This window comes from Aotus nancymaae, unplaced genomic scaffold (assembly GCF_030222135.1).
Source record: "Aotus nancymaae isolate 86718 unplaced genomic scaffold, 86718_ANA_hifiasm-v0.15.2.pri h1tg000014l, whole genome shotgun sequence".
NCBI lineage: Eukaryota > Metazoa > Chordata > Mammalia > Primates > Aotidae > Aotus > Aotus nancymaae.
The window spans coordinates 121,084,697-121,102,356 of NW_026988425.1; the positions used below are offsets into that span (position 1 = coordinate 121,084,697).

The 17,660-nt window shown below is 45.1% G+C and overlaps 1 protein-coding gene across 4 annotated transcripts in view; it reads right to left on the bottom strand.

The window, feature by feature from the left end:
- Positions 1-8,090, bottom strand: part of TICRR (TOPBP1 interacting checkpoint and replication regulator) — a 51,647-nt gene extending 43,557 nt beyond the window's left edge. Inside the window, exons 1-2 of one of the 4 annotated variants that reach the window (XM_021674354.2) lie at positions 7,437-8,090; positions 1,086-1,365 (exon numbers count right to left, since the gene is read on the bottom strand). In XM_021674354.2, coding sequence (XP_021530029.2) covers positions 1,086-1,365; positions 7,437-8,090 — 934 coding nt within the window. Of the gene's footprint in view, positions 1-1,085; positions 1,366-3,135; positions 3,281-4,100; positions 4,268-7,436 lie in introns of those variants that run through there. The other 3 variants (XM_021674353.2, XM_021674355.2, XM_064376294.1) reach the window with 3 other exon arrangements.
- Between the last annotated feature and the right edge of the window lie 9,570 nt (positions 8,091-17,660).

Below are 17,660 nucleotides of genomic sequence, written 5' to 3' on the forward strand. Positions count from 1 at the left end.
CAACTGGAATTACAAAGCCAATATGGGATGGCAGAACTTCTCAGAAATTATGACTTAGGAATAATTGAAGGCCAGACGCCATGGGTCACACCTGTAATCTGAGCATTTTGGGAGGTCAAGGCCGGAAGATCACTTGAGGTCAGGAGTTAAAGACCAGCCTGGACAACATGGCAAAACCCTGTCTCTACAAAAACTAAAAAAACAAACCAGGTGTGGTGGCTCATGCCTGTAGTCCCAGCTACCCAGGAGGCTGAGGTGGGAGGATCCCTTGAGCCCAGGAGGTTGAGGCTCCAGTGTGCCGCGATCTGAGCTGTGATCGCGGCACTGCACTGCAGCCTGAGTGACAGAGAAGGACCTTGTCTCAGAAAAAATAAGTATTCAAGCAATGTTTACTACTTATAAGAAAGACACCAATTCTTAAATCCATAAAATACAGTGCATCATATCTTATGAGGAAGTTAAATTCTAAAGCTGTGTAATGAAATGAAATTAAACAAAACTACTCTTGAAAATTCCTTAAACTGCACATAATGTTCAACAGTCTTATGTATATATCTCTATGCATTCATGTGAATACATAATGTATTCAGAAATGAAATTTACCATATAGCAAATCATATGGTGAAACCAATTTAATGAGTCCAACATGTTGGCTTTTCCTGGTAACAAGCATGATTTTGGGTTTCTGTAGACCAATTTATTTCTTTTTAGTTGACCACTGTTTCTCTATGGTCTTCAATCTATCAGTCCCCTCTATGAGGCAATGAAATCTTATGTACTTGGGCACCTGAACAATATTACCCTTCTTTGGGAATAGCTGGGAAACTTTAAAATCAATCATTCACTTGTAAACCCAAGTGAATTCACTTGTACACAGGCTGGCAGTTGTACTGAATTAGAGTTCAAATCTTTCCTATGGTATCTGATTTTGCCTTGATGTCTTTTAATTCTTTCATTACAAGCATCACTGAATACCTGGGCTGTAACAAATGCCAGAGAAGTTAAGAGCATCTTTGAAGAAATGAATGTCACTGAGATTTACAAAAAACAAAAACAAAAAAACCCTTAAAATATTATTTGCTTACCTTCAACAGGGAGAAATAATATTCCTTCCATCCGTGGAAAGGAGGCCTCATACTCAGGAGAATTATAGAGCAAACGGTTTAAAGTGGCATCAGTTGGCAGTGTTGAAATCCATGGAGAGAGATGAGGTTCACTTGACAGCTTTTGTTCACCCCTGAGCAGCATTTCCCCAGCTTTAGCAAAGTCCCAGCTGAAAGATTCGGATGGCAAGACAGTGCCACCTCCGTGGTGGAGCAGCTCACAAACAGTCCAGTATCCAAGGTGGTCTGGGGATTCCCACAACTAAAATAAAATGACAGACAACCTCAGGTTACTGTAAATTAGGCATTCATAAATAAAAGATAAAGAAAACCAGGAGAAAGTAAAGTTGATACCAATTAAAGGATCGAATTACACAACCCCATATATTTGCTAAGCTAAATAGAAATAATGGCCAGTATCCAGTTACTGTGCAGCCCCAGAACATAATTACTACCTAATATGCCTTTGAGAAAGCATTCATTTAGTAAAAATACCACCTCATTAATGTTTTCACTCAAGGAACAGAAAGAAGTGACACAAATCACTGGGTATAAACCATAAAATATTGGAACACAGAACCATTATACATTAATAAAAATAACTTTTTTTTAAAGTCAGTCTTGACCTGTCACCCAGGCTGGAGTGCAGTGTGCAATCGCAGTTCACTGCAACCTCCACCTCTTGGGTTCAAGCAATTCTCCTGTCTCAGCCTCCTAAGTAGCTGGGATTACAGGCATGTACCACCATGCTGGCCTAATTTTTGTATATTTAGTAGAGGCGGGGTTTCACCGTGTTGGCCAGGCTGGTCTCAAATTCCTGACCTCATGTGATCTGCCCGCCTTGGCCTCCCAAAGTTCTAGGACTACAGGCCTGAGCCACTGTGCCTGGCCTATTAATAAAAATAATTCTGTCCTACATAGCACAGCACAAAGGCCAGGTGTCATGGGAGTAAGGCAGAAGCACCTCCCCCCAGATGGTGGCCATCGCTCTGACTTGCCCACCCACAGGCGTGTGCTGAGACCAGACAAACTGCGGCCTCGTCACATCTTTGCCCGAACTCTTACCATAGCCTATAAAGTCTGTCCCCTGCCTCTAATCCTTCCTCCATGGTGCTCTAAGTATTCTTCCAAATCACTTCTCTGAAATTCTGAAAGTAATAAAGTAACTCTTGAGCATAATCACAAAGTCCTTCATAAACCAACGCTAAACCACCTTTCGGACACATTATCTTCTACCCTCATCCATTCCCAGTTCTTCTAGGCATATTAAACCATTTGCTATTTCCTGAACATGCCACATTTTCAGGCTTCCATGTTTTTGCTGATTTGTATTTCCTGTGCCTCCTCTTTCTTTTTCACCAACTGAATGGTTATTACACTTCTGCATCTGGCTCAAATCCTGCTCTTTGTAAAAGCCCTGCTTCCCTCCCTCACACACAGCTGGCTCTTCAGTCAACCTTCTTTAAACAAACTTTTATTGAGCAACCTCTATGTGCCATGTCTAGGATCTTGAAGTGAGGAGTGGGGTGAATAAAATATAAAATATTTAACCTGGCATCACAATATAATAACAATATTCAGCTACTATGGGAATACAAAGGAGGAGCACATCCCTTAGAATATGTTCATCAAGTCAGTTAACAATTATAAACTATAAATCGCTATGTGACTGTGAGGAATTACAACTAGAAGGGTCTTGACAGTCAACTGGGGGTCATTCCCAAACTTTCTATTATTGTCAAGTTCAAAGACAAGCAGGGAATTGTCCACAGTCACAGCAAGGCAATGATAGAGCTGTTCAAGAACCCAGGACTGTACTGAATAGACTGCTTTTATTTATTTTTAGTTTCTGAGACAGGGTCTTGCTCTGTTGCCCAGGCTGGAGTGCAGTGGCATGAACATGGCTCACTGCAGCATTGACTTTTTGGACTCAAGTAATCCTCTCGCCCCAGGCTCCTGAGTAGCTAGGAGTACAGGCGTGTGCCACCATACCTGGCTAACTTTTGTATTTTTTGTAGAGATGGGGTCTCACCATGTTGCCCAGGTTGGTCTCAAACTCCTGGGTGCAAGAGATCCTCCTGTCTCAGCCTTCCAAACCTGGGATTACAGGTAGGAGCCACTGGGCCTGGCATAGACTGCTTTTAAAATTCAGATCATGACCATCTGATGGACTTTGATAGATTCCTTGATGGATTGAGTGCTTTATGATCAGCACTAAAAATAAAAAAACAAAAGGTCCCATGTAATGAAGATAAACAATGTATTGGAGCACATTATCTTCTAATCTATCTAAACTTTTGTTTCAGTTATGCATATCAATATGTATTAGATTAGCCAATTAAATAGTATATGCTGTTACCATCTATGTGTTTATGCTCACTGCTATGGAGAGAATGGTAACCTAGTTCAGAGGCCATAGATCCTGATTAGCATTTTCTGCCAAACGGACACAAAAATTTTGTTGAAGTTGTTTCAGCCAGAGGACCAGCCAAGAAAAACAAAAGAAAGCCCTGCTAATCAAATGAAAAGTTAAGATGTAACTTTATGGTCGGACGTGGTGGCTGACGCCTGTAATCCCAGCACTTTGAGGGCCAAGGTGGGTGGATCACCTGAGGTCAGGAGTTCGAGACCAGCCTGGCCAACATGGGGAAACCCTGTCTCTACTGAAAATACAAAAATTAGCAGGGCCTGGTGGTGGGTGCTTGTAATCCCAGCTACCCGGGAGGCTGAGGCAGGAGAATCGCTTGAACCTGGAGGCAGAGGTTGCAGTGAGCCAAGATCACACCACTACACTCCAGCCTAGGTGACAAGAGCAAAACTCTGTCTCGGGAAAAAAAAAAAAAAAGAAAGAAAAAAAGATGTAACTTTAATAAGTGTTGAAAAGGACATTAAGTTTCTTTTAGAAGGTAATGTGTGCATGCCTTAGTCTGTTTAATGTTGCTTACAACAGAATAGCTTAAACTGGCAATTTATAAAGAAAAGGAATTTAATTCTTACAGTTTTGGAGGCTGAGAAGTCCAAGGCCAGGGGGCTGCACTTGATGACGGCCTTCTTGATGGTGAGAACTCAGGCAGCACAGCATGGAGAGGAGGCTGAGCAAGTGACCTCAGCACTTTCTTTCTCTTTTTATAAAGTCACCAATCCCACTCCCATGACACCCATCACTTCCTGAGTTTTGGACGGGACAAATACTCAAACAATATCATACATATGATTTTAAAAAATGCAGCCTGTAATCCCAGCACTTTGGGAGGCCACGGCGGGCAGATCACCTGAGGTCAGGAGTTCGAGATCAGCCTGGCCAACATGGTGAAACCCCATCTCTATTAAAAATAGAAAAATTAGCCAGGCATGGTGGTGCATGCCTATAATCCCAGCTCCTCGGGAGGCTGATGCAGGAGAATTGCTTGAACCTGGGAGGGAGAGGTTGCAGTGAGGCGAGATTACACCACTGCACTGTAGCCTGGGCGACAGAGCGAGACACCACCTCAAAAAAATAAACAAAAATACAAACAGTATACTATAGAGTATGGTCACATTTTTCATTCGTACGCATATTATAGGGTAAGTGACAGGCATGTCCTAAAGGTAGTTTCAAATTTGGGAATTTGTAAATGTCCACTAGACTATAAGCTCCAAGAGAGCAGAGACCACATCTGTTTGATTCCTTAGCATACCTGGCAGGTATGGAACAAATATGTGTTGAATAAATCAAAGACATAGAGTTGAAAATGTGTCAGAGGTCTCTCACCCTCCATCCTATCCTCTATCTTTGCAAATATGATATCCTGTTTCATGTGCTTGGATTCCTCCATTTCTAGTGGAAGTCCAGGTTCTGTTTCTCCCAGTTCTGCTTGCCTGTGAGCTTCCTCCAAGGCAGGACCTGGATTTTCTCTTCTTCCTTTCTCCCCACTCCTGTATGGAGCACTCACCAAGGACCTAAACCTTCCTTTTGCCTCCATAGCATGGCTGGGCAGAGGATTTTGAATAGGAAATGGTAGACCTTCAACAGAAGAAAATTCCAGGAAACGCTGAGTATCTGATGGGCATTTTTTTTTAGGGGAAACATAGCAGATGTGAGAAGGGAAGCCTCAGAGAAGACCCATCCCCTCAGTCGACGGTATGTCAGACCTGGAAGGGATCCTTAAAAAGATCCAGTCAACCCACTTATTTCAATGCTATTCCAAAAAAAAAAGAAAGAGACAAAGAGACAAAGAATCTCCAAGAACCATCAAGCCCCATCTGCTAACTTATTTCCAGCTAATATTGACATAATACAATTCCAGATGAACGTCTTTGATGAGATATCAATTGTTTCCAAATAAGCAATGTGTTGTATATGGTGTTTAAGGCCTGACTAGCTGCCTTAAATTTTAGTATTTCTAGGATTCCATTTTCCCTGACAAAAGTTTACCATTCCCTTAAACACTTTTTGTCCTTTCCTTTTCTTCTTTGACAAACCACTGCTGTCTTATTTTGCATTCGCCACTCCTTTGGGCTTTGTATGTAAAGGCACTTTGAAAATCTGAACACACCATATCATTATTTAAATACTTGCTCATTTTCCATCTGTAATCTTGCAGCTTAACTCACTCCTGGGTTAGTGACATGTATTTCCATTAAGTGGAATTCAATCTTTCACGTGGTGAAACCACCTTGCAAAGCCTTCCCATTAATTTATTAGAACAAAATTCACACGACCTTGGCCCTACAGGTTGGCCTCTCCTTGCTGACTAGGTCTCAGCACTCCTTGCCTTTTTGTTTCTGAAACAAACTGAGTTCATTTCCAGTTGAAACGCTTACACCTGCTCGTCTCTTCACCTGGAATGTTCTTTACTTACCTTCGAGTTCCTCTTCCTTCACCATTCAATTATCTGCTCAAAAAGGCCTTCCCCGCGGGCGCTATGGCTCAAGCTTGTAATCCTAGCACTTTGGGAGGCTGAGGCGGATGGATTGCCTAAACTCAGAAGTTTGACACCAGCCTGGCCAACATGGTGAAACTGTCTCTACTAAAAATACAAAAAATTAGCCGGAAGTGGTGGCACCTGATGGTAATCCAAGCTACTTGGGAGGCTGCAGCAGAATTGCTTGAACCTGGGAGGTGGAGGTTGAAGTGAGCTGAGACCGCACAACTGCACTCCAGCCTCAGTGACAGAGCGAGACTGTTTTAAAAAAAAAAAAAAAAAAGCCTTCCCTGACTACCACTCTATATACAATAACCACCTCCTTCTATTCCCATCCTCTCACCCCACTTTATTTTCTCCAGAGCATGATTTGAAATTGTCACTTGCTTATCTGTCTAATCTGTTAATTGTATCTGTTTAATATCACCTTCCCATAGAAGGTAAACTCTGCTTTGGCTACCATGTCCCCAGCAGCTCAAACAGTGTGGTGAGCACTCAGTGTTCCTGGCTTCTCAATGAACATGTGTGCAACAATGAAGTGCAATGAGAAGGGTGAAGGCAAAAACAGACACTTATCCTAGCACTCTACAGGAGCATGGGGCCTCGCTGCCTCAGCAAAAACCCAAATCAGCCATTGAAGAATTTAGGTTTGTGAGAATTTATTCTTTAGTCAGCAAATACTGACTGAACACCTACAATGTTTAATACACAGCTGAGTGGCTGAGCGCCGTGGCTCCTGCCTGTAATCCCAGCACTTGGGGAGGCCCAGTCGGGCGGATTGCCTGGGGCCAGGAGTTCGAGACAGCCTGGGCAGTATGAAACCCTGTCTCTACTAAAACTACCAAAAAGTTTGCCAAGTGTGGTGGCATGGGCCTGTAGTCTCAGCTATTTGGGAGGCTGAGGCACGAGAATCATTTGAACCCGGAAGGCGGAGGTTGCAGTGAGCAGAGACCGTGCCGCTGCATTCCAGCCTGGGCGACATGGAGATTGCCTCAAAAAAAAAAAAAAATATATATATATATATATATTTCAGATTTTCAAAGTGCCTTCACACACAATATATATATAGTGTATCTGTTATGTGTATGAACATATATATATGTGTTATACACATAACAAGCAGTCCAGACCTGCTGATTTTAGACTGGCCTTTAATATGCTAGAGTATATGTCTGTATAGGAAAATCAGGTCTGGGAAGGAAGGTGGGGCCCTTAAGCAGTAGGTAGTGAGGAACTACTCATTTTGTGGTGAAAACTGTCCCTGTTTATCTGTGACCACAGGGCTTTCCTTCCGAAGGGATGCAGGGCTCCTCTAGGATCAGATGAGCCACAGACTCATCCCGGGTCTGTGGCTGTTCTGAGGACGCTGCCGAGTTCTGGTTAGCAAGGAAAGCGCCATGGACGCTGCCTGAGACGATTATGCCCTTACCTTAGACCACTCGGTGGTATCCACCCAGTAGAAGGTGATTTTTCGGGCAAGCATGACTTCCTGGACTCTCCTAGGCAGCAGCTTCTCCATCACCTGCTTAGGGGCGGGCGGCGGGCTCTGTGCCTGGGCCTCGGACCCCGACACGAACTGCAGCAGCTCCCTCTGCGAGTGCGGACAGGGAGCCAGGAGGAAGACGGCGTTCGCCAAGCCCCCGAGCGTGGCCTCGGCCTCCCTGGCCTCGCTCTCCGCGTCCAGCAGCCTTCTCCCGCTGCTCCGCAGGATCGGCTTGGCGGGCGACGTGATCTCGGGCCGGTCCCACTGGTAGTCCAGCAGCGTCTCCATCAGGGCGCCGTGCGTGTGGGTGGCCCTGGGCGCCGGGCCAGGCAGGTGGGCGCGATCCTCGAGTCGGGCCTCCAGCTCCTCCTCGAAGTCCTCCCACGAGCGGGCGCCCAGCTCGCGGAAGTCGGACACGCGGGACGGCCGGCTCCGCGCGCCCTGCGAGTCAAAGAACTTGAAGGCCCAGTGGACCCTGGCCAGGCCGAACCTGCAGCTCAGGTAGGTGAGGAGGCGCAGGGCGGCCCGCCGGACCCGGCTGTGACGAGCGGCGCCTCCCGCGGTGTCCAGTAGCAGCATGACTTTGTGACAGGACGCCATGTCCGCCGTGCCACCGCCCTGGGGCCCCGGTCCCTCAGTCCCTTGCTTCAGAGAACCGGCGCCATCCACTGCTTTCCTTCGGGACTCTGGTCAAATGGCTCCCGCGCTCTCCAGGAGCTGCTGCTATTGGCGGAAGCTAGTTTCCAAAGTTAGCTCCTATTGGCTGTCTGCCTTACTTAAGTTATGAGACCAACTTCCATTATTGGTGGTGATTGGAGGGGCGGTGGGGAACACTTGAGTCTGATTGGTGAAGTCAGTGACGGTGGGCGGGTCTCTGTGCTCCGAGCGAAGCTTGACATTCATTGGCCTGGGCCTTCGTTTTAAATTTTAAAGAGGTGGTGCCTCGGGGGCGTGGCAAGAAGTTTCCCCATTGGAAGGAGGCCCGCGTTTGTGCTAAGTGGTGATTGCGGACTGCTGGGCCACGTTTCCCAAGACCGGGGAAAACTTAGTCCCGGGAGGGAATTGAGGATGGTTTAAATCGAGCTGGCTGAAATCCCTGTGGACCGTCTATGAAGTAGAATCCAACGGCTACGGCTCTAATTTTCTGTAATTAAAAAAAAATTATTAAAAATAAAAGGTTCACTCTTTTTGTCGCAGTAACTTCTAGGAATTTATCCCAATATGACTGGGATTACAGGGGTGAGCCACCGCCCCGGCCCGAAAAGAATTTTAAAGGGAAAGTGAAGCATATGATAAGGGACTACAATTAGAGAGCTAGATAAAAGACATCTGTACATCTTAGAGTTTATTTAACTTGAGAAAAATTGGAAACGGTCTGGGAATGGTTAAATAAGGTAGGGTACCACTGTTAGTCCAGCAGTGTCTCCATCAGGGCGCCGTGTGTGTGGGTGCATCGTGCAACTTCTTAAAATAGTGTTTTATTATGTAATGTTAAGTTTAAAAAGTGGACGACAAACAGCACCTGCAGCGAATTCCCCACATTTTCTATCTACATTTATATATAGTTAGAAATTACATGTAGATTTGCATTATAGCAAGAAATTATATATATAGCCAGAATACATAGAATTATATATAAACAGACATAGAAGTTATATATAAATAAAAATGCATTTATATGCATATTTTTAAACTGTTAATAAATATTGTGTACCGGAAGTTGTCTGATTGTCTCTCCCTGTGATTTTTTTTTGAAACTTTTTTACACTTCCTCTCACTGGCCCACAGTGAACAGGCTGATTTCAGAGATGTGAGATGTGCCTCTAGGATCAATGGAATATGGTATTTGGAAAGACGGGGGCCAAGAATGAAGATGGGTTACCTGAAATGTGTGTTTAGGGAGATTGATCCAATCCTCCACACCATTGAATTCTGCTTTCCACCTGGAAACAGAACAACTTCCTTTATATGCCTTGGCTTCTCCAATCAAAGTCCTCAACAATTACTGCCTCATGCACGACCATTTTCTCTCTCTCTCTTTTTTTTTTTGAGACGAAGTCTTGCTCTTTCACCCATGTGAACTGCAGTGGTGTGATCTCAGCTCACTACAACCTCCATCTCCCAGGTTCAAGCAGTTCTCCTGCCTCAGCCTCCCAAGTAGCTGGGATTACAGGCACGCACCACCACACCTGGCTAATTGTTTTACATTTTTAGTAGAGACGGGGTTTCACCGTGTTGGCCAGGCTGGTTTCGAACTCCTGACCTCTAGTGATCTGCCCGCCTCAGCCTCCCAAAGTGCTGGGATTACAGAAGTGAGCCACTGTGCCCAGCCCCATTTTCTCTTTTGTATGAGTTTTCCAGACTGCCTGCCATAACAAAGGATCAAACCCCAAAATTGCCTCACAGTTCTGAAGGCTGGATGTCCAAAATCAAAGTGTTGGCATGCACTGGCTCCCTCCAGCCCCCATGGCTCAAAGAGAGAATCCTTCCTTGACTCTTCTAGCTTCTACTGTTTGCTGGGAATCCTTGGTGTTCTTCCCGTGTCTCTTTCCGCCACCTTCCTTCTGCACATATCTGCCTCTGTGTCCAAACTTCCCTTTATAAGGACACCAGTCATGTTGAATTAGGGCCCACCCTAATGACTTCATTTTAACCTCTTTACTTCTGCAAGACCCTATTTTCAAATCAGATCACATTCTGGGGGATTCTGGGGGATAGGAACTCAGCATATCTTTTTGGGAGGACACAGTTTAGCTCATAACACCTTTCATCCTTTTGCCAGTCATTTGTTTCGCTCATCCTTACTACATATTAGGCACCATTCCTGCCCTGATGGAATTTATTATAGTCTAATAGGGAGGGGATCAGACGTTAGATAGATAATAATACAGAAGGACACAATATGATAATCTTCTAAAAGAATTTTTTTTTTCAAAAAGAGGGTTTTTTTTGTTTTTTGTTTGTTTGTTTGTTTTGTTTTTTTTGTTTTGAGATGGAATTTTGCTCTTGTTGCCCAGGCTGGAGTGCAATGGCATGATCTTGGCTCATTGCAGCCTCCGTCTCCCAGGTTCAAACAATTCTCCTGCCTCAGGCTCCCGAGTAGCTAGGATTACGGTGCCCACTACCACGCCTGGCTAATTTTTTGTCCTTTTGGTAGAGACAGCATTTTGCCATGTTGCTACGCTGGTCTCAACTCCTGACCTCAGGTGATCCACCCACCTCGGCCTCCCAACATGCTGGAATTAACAGGAGTGAGACACCGCCCCAGCCCGAAAAGAATTTTAAAGGGAAAGTGAAGCATATGATAAGGGACTACAATGGGTGAGCTGGTTAAGATTTTTGTTTAAGCTTTAACGTATTCACATATTGCATCACAAATCTAACTTAAGTGTATATTGTGCCTTGAGGTGTTAAGGGATAAGAAACAACCTAAGGCAGTGAGATTTAAACGGAGATTTTAGAGGTAAGTAGGAGTTTAGCAATGGTGGGTGAGATAGGGACAGGAACAAGCAGGGAGGAAAAGTGATTGGTGCAGCTTTGAAATACCCAGACAGGAAGGAACATAGAGTTTGAGGAATGGGTAGTGGGGCTGTGGGGCTGTGTGGTGGTGAGCAGGCGGTGGGATGGGAGAGGCCAGGGAGGCAGTGGAGCCAATGAGAGGCTCTAGAGACCACAGGGGTAGCTTGGATATTCTATTGAGAATGATAAGAAGCCAGGGGAAGGTTTTGTGGATGGGAGGGATGTGATATGATTTGTGTTTTGAGAAGCGCGCTCTGGCTACCAGGTGGAAAATTGAACCCATAGGGGCAAGAATGAAGTGGTGAGACCCGTGAAGAGATGCTGCTGACCATGTGAGGGACTGTTATCCAAAGTGAGGAGCTGACACACCAGGAAGTGCCCAAGGCAGTCAACCCATTGGGTACAGGAAGAAAATATGGAACTCCTGTTTCTCTCATTTTTTATCTGATAACACACTCATTCATTGGATACCAGTGTTTTGTGACATACTACATTTTTCACGAATCTGGTTAAATGGATTGGAGGATTATCCAATTGAGTTTTAACTAAAACGAGTCTCAGAAAATGAACAAGTGGCATTGCAAAGCTGTATGTTGGAAGTCACATTATTAATATTAACAATATAATCACAAGCAAATCACCGGAAAATGATGGCGTTGACATTCCTGTTTTCCTAGAATGAGATCTTCGTTAGCCACATTTTGAGATTAAAAAAGACAATTTGATCAAATCTTACACTTGTGTCCAAGTGAAATATGGAATTAATAAAAAGGCTATTTAAAATGGGTATTTTTGTTATAATTAATCACAAACCTTACCTAAGTGTATATTGTACCTTGACATGTTAGGTAAAATGATAGTATGAAGCTATCACAAATCAAGACATTTGAGAACTGCCTATTTTCTCTTTATGTCATCTTTTATAAATTTCTATTTTATAAAGACAAAAATTAAATTAAATTTAAAAAGAAAAAAATTTATATGTTATATAATACATATTAATAGAAAAGTATCTGCATAGAATTTGCCAGTTAGTAAATATACATACAGGGTCAGCTTCTATTTCTATATATTGAAAATTACATAAAATATAATTATATCTTCATCAGGGAAAACACCAAATGTGGGAAGTAGAATAGTTCCTTTTTAAAGTTTCCTGTCTCATTAAAGAATAAGTGTGCTAATAACTCTTTGTTAAGCCCTGTCCTAGGTGGCTGTTAGACACGCCATGGTTACAGGCACGTAGTACATTCTATGTCCTTTTACTTTAACCAAGATATCTGTGCTGGATGTGCTCACATCCATGTCCCAGCTCTCCATTGCTTTTACCTGTTTAGAAAAGTTTTAAGCTGTTTTAGCCAATTGGGTTTTAATTTAGATTGTGAGGTCTGACTGTAGCCAACAGAGATCAGACACAGCAGTAAGATGACCCCAAATGCGTAAGGGGTAAATTTGTGTGCTTTCCTTTGTTCGTGGTACTCTTGTGACAAGATGGCTAGTGGGAGTACCCTTCCTGCAGTCCAAGAAGTAAAAATTGCATTGCTAAAAGATACTTTGTTTCAGTGCTATTTTTTTCTTTGTGGCACCAAGCATCTATTTCCAACACCAAATAAATGTGAAAATCGCTGGTCTGCTTATGATGTGATGGCTTTGGTACAAGTGATGGATATGGTGAAACATGGTTGAATTCTGGATATGTAATATTTTGAATGTGGAGGTGACATAACTTGCAAACAGATTGCAGAACAGAATGATGACTTCTAGGCTTGGGGCTGAAAGTGGAGTGAAGGGTGGGGAAGACTCAGTGAGGAAGTGATGGGGAAGAGGGGCAGAATATCAAAGGGTCTAGTTAACCCATGCTAGCTTAAAGATGCCTATCAGACCGCCAAGCGGAGATGCCAAGTGTATGTGCAGTTAGATATGTGAACCTGGGCCAGGCACAGTGGCTCACGCCTATAATCCCAGCACTTTGGGAGGCTGAGGCCAGTGGATCACCTGAGGCCAGGAGTTTGAGACCAGCCTGGCCAACATGGTGAAACCTTGTCTCTACTAAAAATACAAAAATTAGCCAGGCCTGGTGGCTCATACCTGTAATCCCAGCTACTTGAGTGGCCAAGGCAGGAGAATCGCTTGAACCTGGGCAGCAGAGGTTGCAGTGAGCCGAGACTCTGCCACTGCACTCTAGCCTGGGTGACAGAACAAGACTCTATCTAAAAAAAAAAAATATATATATATATATATATATGAACCTGGAGCTTTGGGGAGAAATTGAGGCACAGCAGTCATTGGAAACAAATCAGTACTGTCATTGAAAGCCCCAAGCCTGGATGAGAGATTGAAAGAGGAGTGGCCACTTGATAGGAGGATGCTATGGTCTGGATGTTTGTGGTCGCCTAGAATTCATACATTGAAACCTAATCACCAAGGTAATAGGTGGGGCCTCTGGGAGGCAATTAGGTCTGAAGGGCAGAGTCCTCATGAATGGGACTAGTACCCTTATATAATAGGCCCAAGGTGAGGTGGCTCATGCCTGTAATCCTAGCATTTGGGAGGCCAAGGTGGGAGGATTGCTTGAGCTAGGACTTTGAGGCCAGCCTAGACAAAAGGACAAGACCCTGTTTCTACAAAAATTAAAAAAAAAAAAAAAACTAGCTGGGAGTGGTGGCACATGCCTGTAGTGCCAGCCAGTTTGGAGGCTGAGATAAGAGGATCATTTGAGCCCAGGAAGTCACTGCAGTGAGTCATGATTGTACCACCTCATTCCAGCCTGGGCAACAGAGCAAGAGCTTGCCTCAAAAAAAAAAAAAAAAAAAAAAAATAGACCTAAGGGATCTCATTTGCTCCACCCACTATGTAAGGACAGAGCTAGAAACCTCTGTCTGAACCGGAAAGAAACCTCCGTCTGAACCCTCTCCAGACATCAAGTCGGCCAGTGCCTTCATCCTGGACTTCTAGCTTCTGGATTGTGAGAAAAAAAAATGTTGTTGTTGATAAGCCACTCAGTTTATGGTATCTCGTTATAGCAGCCCCAAAGGACTAAAACAGTTGTAATAACCCAACCTGGGTTAGCCTAACTGGCTCCATCTCAGCGGGAAGCTCCAGCCTAGCTTCTCCCTCCTGCCTCAGCCCCTCGGGTGCATGACTGGGTCACGCTGCACCCAAAGCTTGGAACTGTTAAGAGTGGTTCCCGCTGTTCACAGTACCTGCAACCACTGTAACCGCATCCGGCTCGGCAAGTCCACCTGCTACTGTGAATACCTTCCTTGGTGACTGATTGTATGGAAAATACCCTTAGCAACCAAGAATCCTGGGAACCTCCTGCCCCTGGTTACCAGCTTCCTTATCTAACTTGCCTGCTCTGCTTCTGTAAAATTCAGCTTCAGCTAGGCTCCCCTTCCCCTACCTAAATCAAGGTATAAAGGTAAATCAAGCCCCTTCCTCAGGGCCCAGAGAATTTTGAGCGTTAGTCGTCTCTTGGTCACTGGCTAATAAAGCACTCTTAATTTGGAAATCAGAGAGTGGCGTGTTCCTTCTGACTCGCTAGGTTACAACACAGGAAAGTCAGGAGAATTTGGTGAATGTAAATCCAGTGAAAAATGGGTTTCAGGAATGAGGGAGTGGAATACTATGCAGCCATAAAAAGCGTAAAATCATGTCCTTGATAGCAACATGGATGCAGCTAAAGGCCATTATCTTGAGCCAATTAATGCAGGAACAGAAAACCGAACACCACAGGCTCTCACTTATAAGTGGAGAGATAAGCATTGGATACTCATGGACATAAAGATGGCAACACCAGACGACGAGGACTACTAAAGGGGGAAGGAATGAGGGGACCCCGGGCTGAAAACTAACTATTGGGTGCTACGCTTACTGTCTGGGTGATGGGGTCAATTGTACCCCAAACCTCAGCATCACACAATATACCCAGGTAACCAGCCTGCACGTGTACCCTGTGAATCTAAAAGATGAAATTATAAATAAATAATAGAGAAAAAATGAAACTGGGAAAAAAAGAATGAGAGGGTTGTTTACATTTTTAAAAGTTATCTTTTAGAGATGCTGAAATATTTTACAGACAAAACGATATAATGTCTAGGATTTGCTGCCAAATAATAGGGAGGGGGAGCTGCAGAGGTGAGTCTGGGCAGGACTTCCATGGCCGTGGGCTGGAGGTGGCTGGGCTGAGTAGTGTATATGTGAGGCTCATTGCTTCATGCTCTCTCCTCCTTTTTTTTTTTTTTTTTTTTTTGAGACAGAGTTCCGCTCTTGTTGCCCAGCCTAGAGTGCAGTGGTGAGATCTCAGCTCACTGCAACCTCTGCCTCAAGCAATTCTCCTGCCTCAGCCTCCTGAGAAGCTGGGATTACAGGCATGAGCCACCACACTCAGCTAACTTTTGTATTTTTAGTGGAGATGGGGTTTCACTATGTTGGCCAGGCTGGTCTCGAACTCCTGACCTCGTGATTCACCTGCCTTGGCCTCCCAGAGTGCTGGGATTACAAGCGTGAGCCACTGTGTCCGGCTTCGTGCTCTCTCCTTCTGTATATGTTCAAAATTCTCGGTGATTAAAGGAGGCAGCATTGGAGGAACACAGGGCCTGATCCCTCTGCCACAAGCTGCCATGAGGTCGGATATAATGAAGGTTGAGAAGGGACTGTTGGGTTGGGGAAGGTGGCAGGCACTAGATTGGTTTGACAAGAGGAGTTCCACTGGAATTGGGGGCATCCAGGGATCAGGGTGCTGGCAGGAGGGGGTATGAGGAGAGGAAGGCAATGAGGACAGGCCACTCTCTTGAGCAGAGCTTTTTTTTTTTTTTTTTGAGACAGAGTCTTGCTCTATCACCCAGGCTGGAGTGCAATGGCACGATCTCGGCTCACTGCAACCTCCGCCTCCTGAGTTCAAGCAATTCCCTGCCTCAGCCTCCTGAGTAGTTGAGATTACAGGTGCACACCACCATCAGCTAATTTTTGTGTTTTTAGTAGAGATGGGGTTTCACCATCTTGGCCAGGCTGGTCTTGAACTCCTGTCCTCGTGATCCACCTGCCTCAGTCTCCCAAAGTGCTGGGATTACAGGCGTGAGCCACCGTGCCAGGCCTTTTTTTTTTTTTTTTTTAAATATAAAAAGGAAAACTGAGAAATAAGGTGGTAGCTAGGGGCACAAGGAGTTTAGGAAAGGGTTTTTGATGTTTTATTAACATCAAGACATTGCAGGAGACACTGCAGTGTGTTTTTACTTGGTTGGGAGTGAGAGAGATTAAGTGAAAATCTGCTGGTAGAGAAACAGTGCTGGGGAGAGAGGGGACTGTGGCAGTGCAGAAGCTGGGTCCAGGATGGGCTTTGTGACAACCTTAGGGTTCTATTACAAAAGAGAGAAGGGGAGAATGGCTATTGAGGAATAACTAGCAGCCTTAGACACACTAGGATTTGGGCAGGAACAGCAGGTGAAAGAGGGTGAGCAGCTTGAGGATGGGAGCCAGGGAGAGGTGATATTGATGAGAAATTATTAGGAATTCTTTCAGCTGCAAGGACAGGAAATTGGACCCGAGTGGCTGACATAGATTGGAGACAGGTGGCTACTGGTGCAGGGTCGTTGGTTCAGTGGTGTCAGGGCCATGACTGTGCCGTCTGCCTCTCGTTTACACATGCATTAACCCAGGGAGGCTGCATACGCCCTGGAAGGCCGGCAACGCTTTCACAGAAACCGCCCCTCCCTTCAGATTTTGACTTCCATCCCATTTGACTGAAATGGGTCACATGGCCAATCCTAGCTGCAAGGGAGGCTGGGACACTGGGGGAGATCGTCATGCTGGGAGTTGAGGTGTTAGATGGATCATTTGCCCAGATCCCAGGGTGCTGGGAAGGTACAAAGAATGATGACAGGGCAGTGGCAGAAAGACACAGTTCATGGTGGCCAGAATACTCCGTGAATGAGGAAGAGAGCTGAAGAGGACTATGACAGAGAGGCAGAGTGTGGCCTAATGTCAATTGTTTCAAAAAGGCTGGGCATTTCTGGAGGGCCGGAAGGGAGGACGGCTACCCTTCTCAGGCCAACTGGAATGAGGAGCATGTGAGGGAAAACAGCCCTCCTTGGAGGGGGCCGGAGGGGAAGTGCTGCCTGCAGGTATCAGCCAGTTTTCCTAGAGGGCAAGAAGGTGAAGGGAATTTTCAGAGTGATGGCTGAGGACACAGGGCTTTGTGCAGGGTGCACTGCAAATTCCAGAAGACACCCTAGGGAGGCTGAGGAAGGGTGGGAGATGGGGTCAGCTTATGGGCTGTGCGGGGCTGGAAGGGGTTAAACATCTACATGAGAAGGATGACCTGAACTTGAGGATGTCCCATCTGAGAGTTTTAACTTTCTTGGAGGAAGGAGGCAAGACTGAGTGAGGGGGAGTTGGAGGAGTGGGAGTCAGGGGAAAGAGGAGAAGGTGAAAGCAGCTTCTGTAAAGAGTGGAAGGCAAGTTTGCCAGGCAGCCCTGGCTGTGCTGAGGGGCACAGCTGTAGCTTCTGTCTCGCGCTTCCTGAATTCCCCAGGTGGAATTACTACACCCTTTTCTGCATTCCTATCTCATTTTTCTAATGGAAAAACTTAAGAACAATCTAAGCATGGAATTTCTACCCCTAAAAAGCATATTTGTAAAGAAGCAAAAATC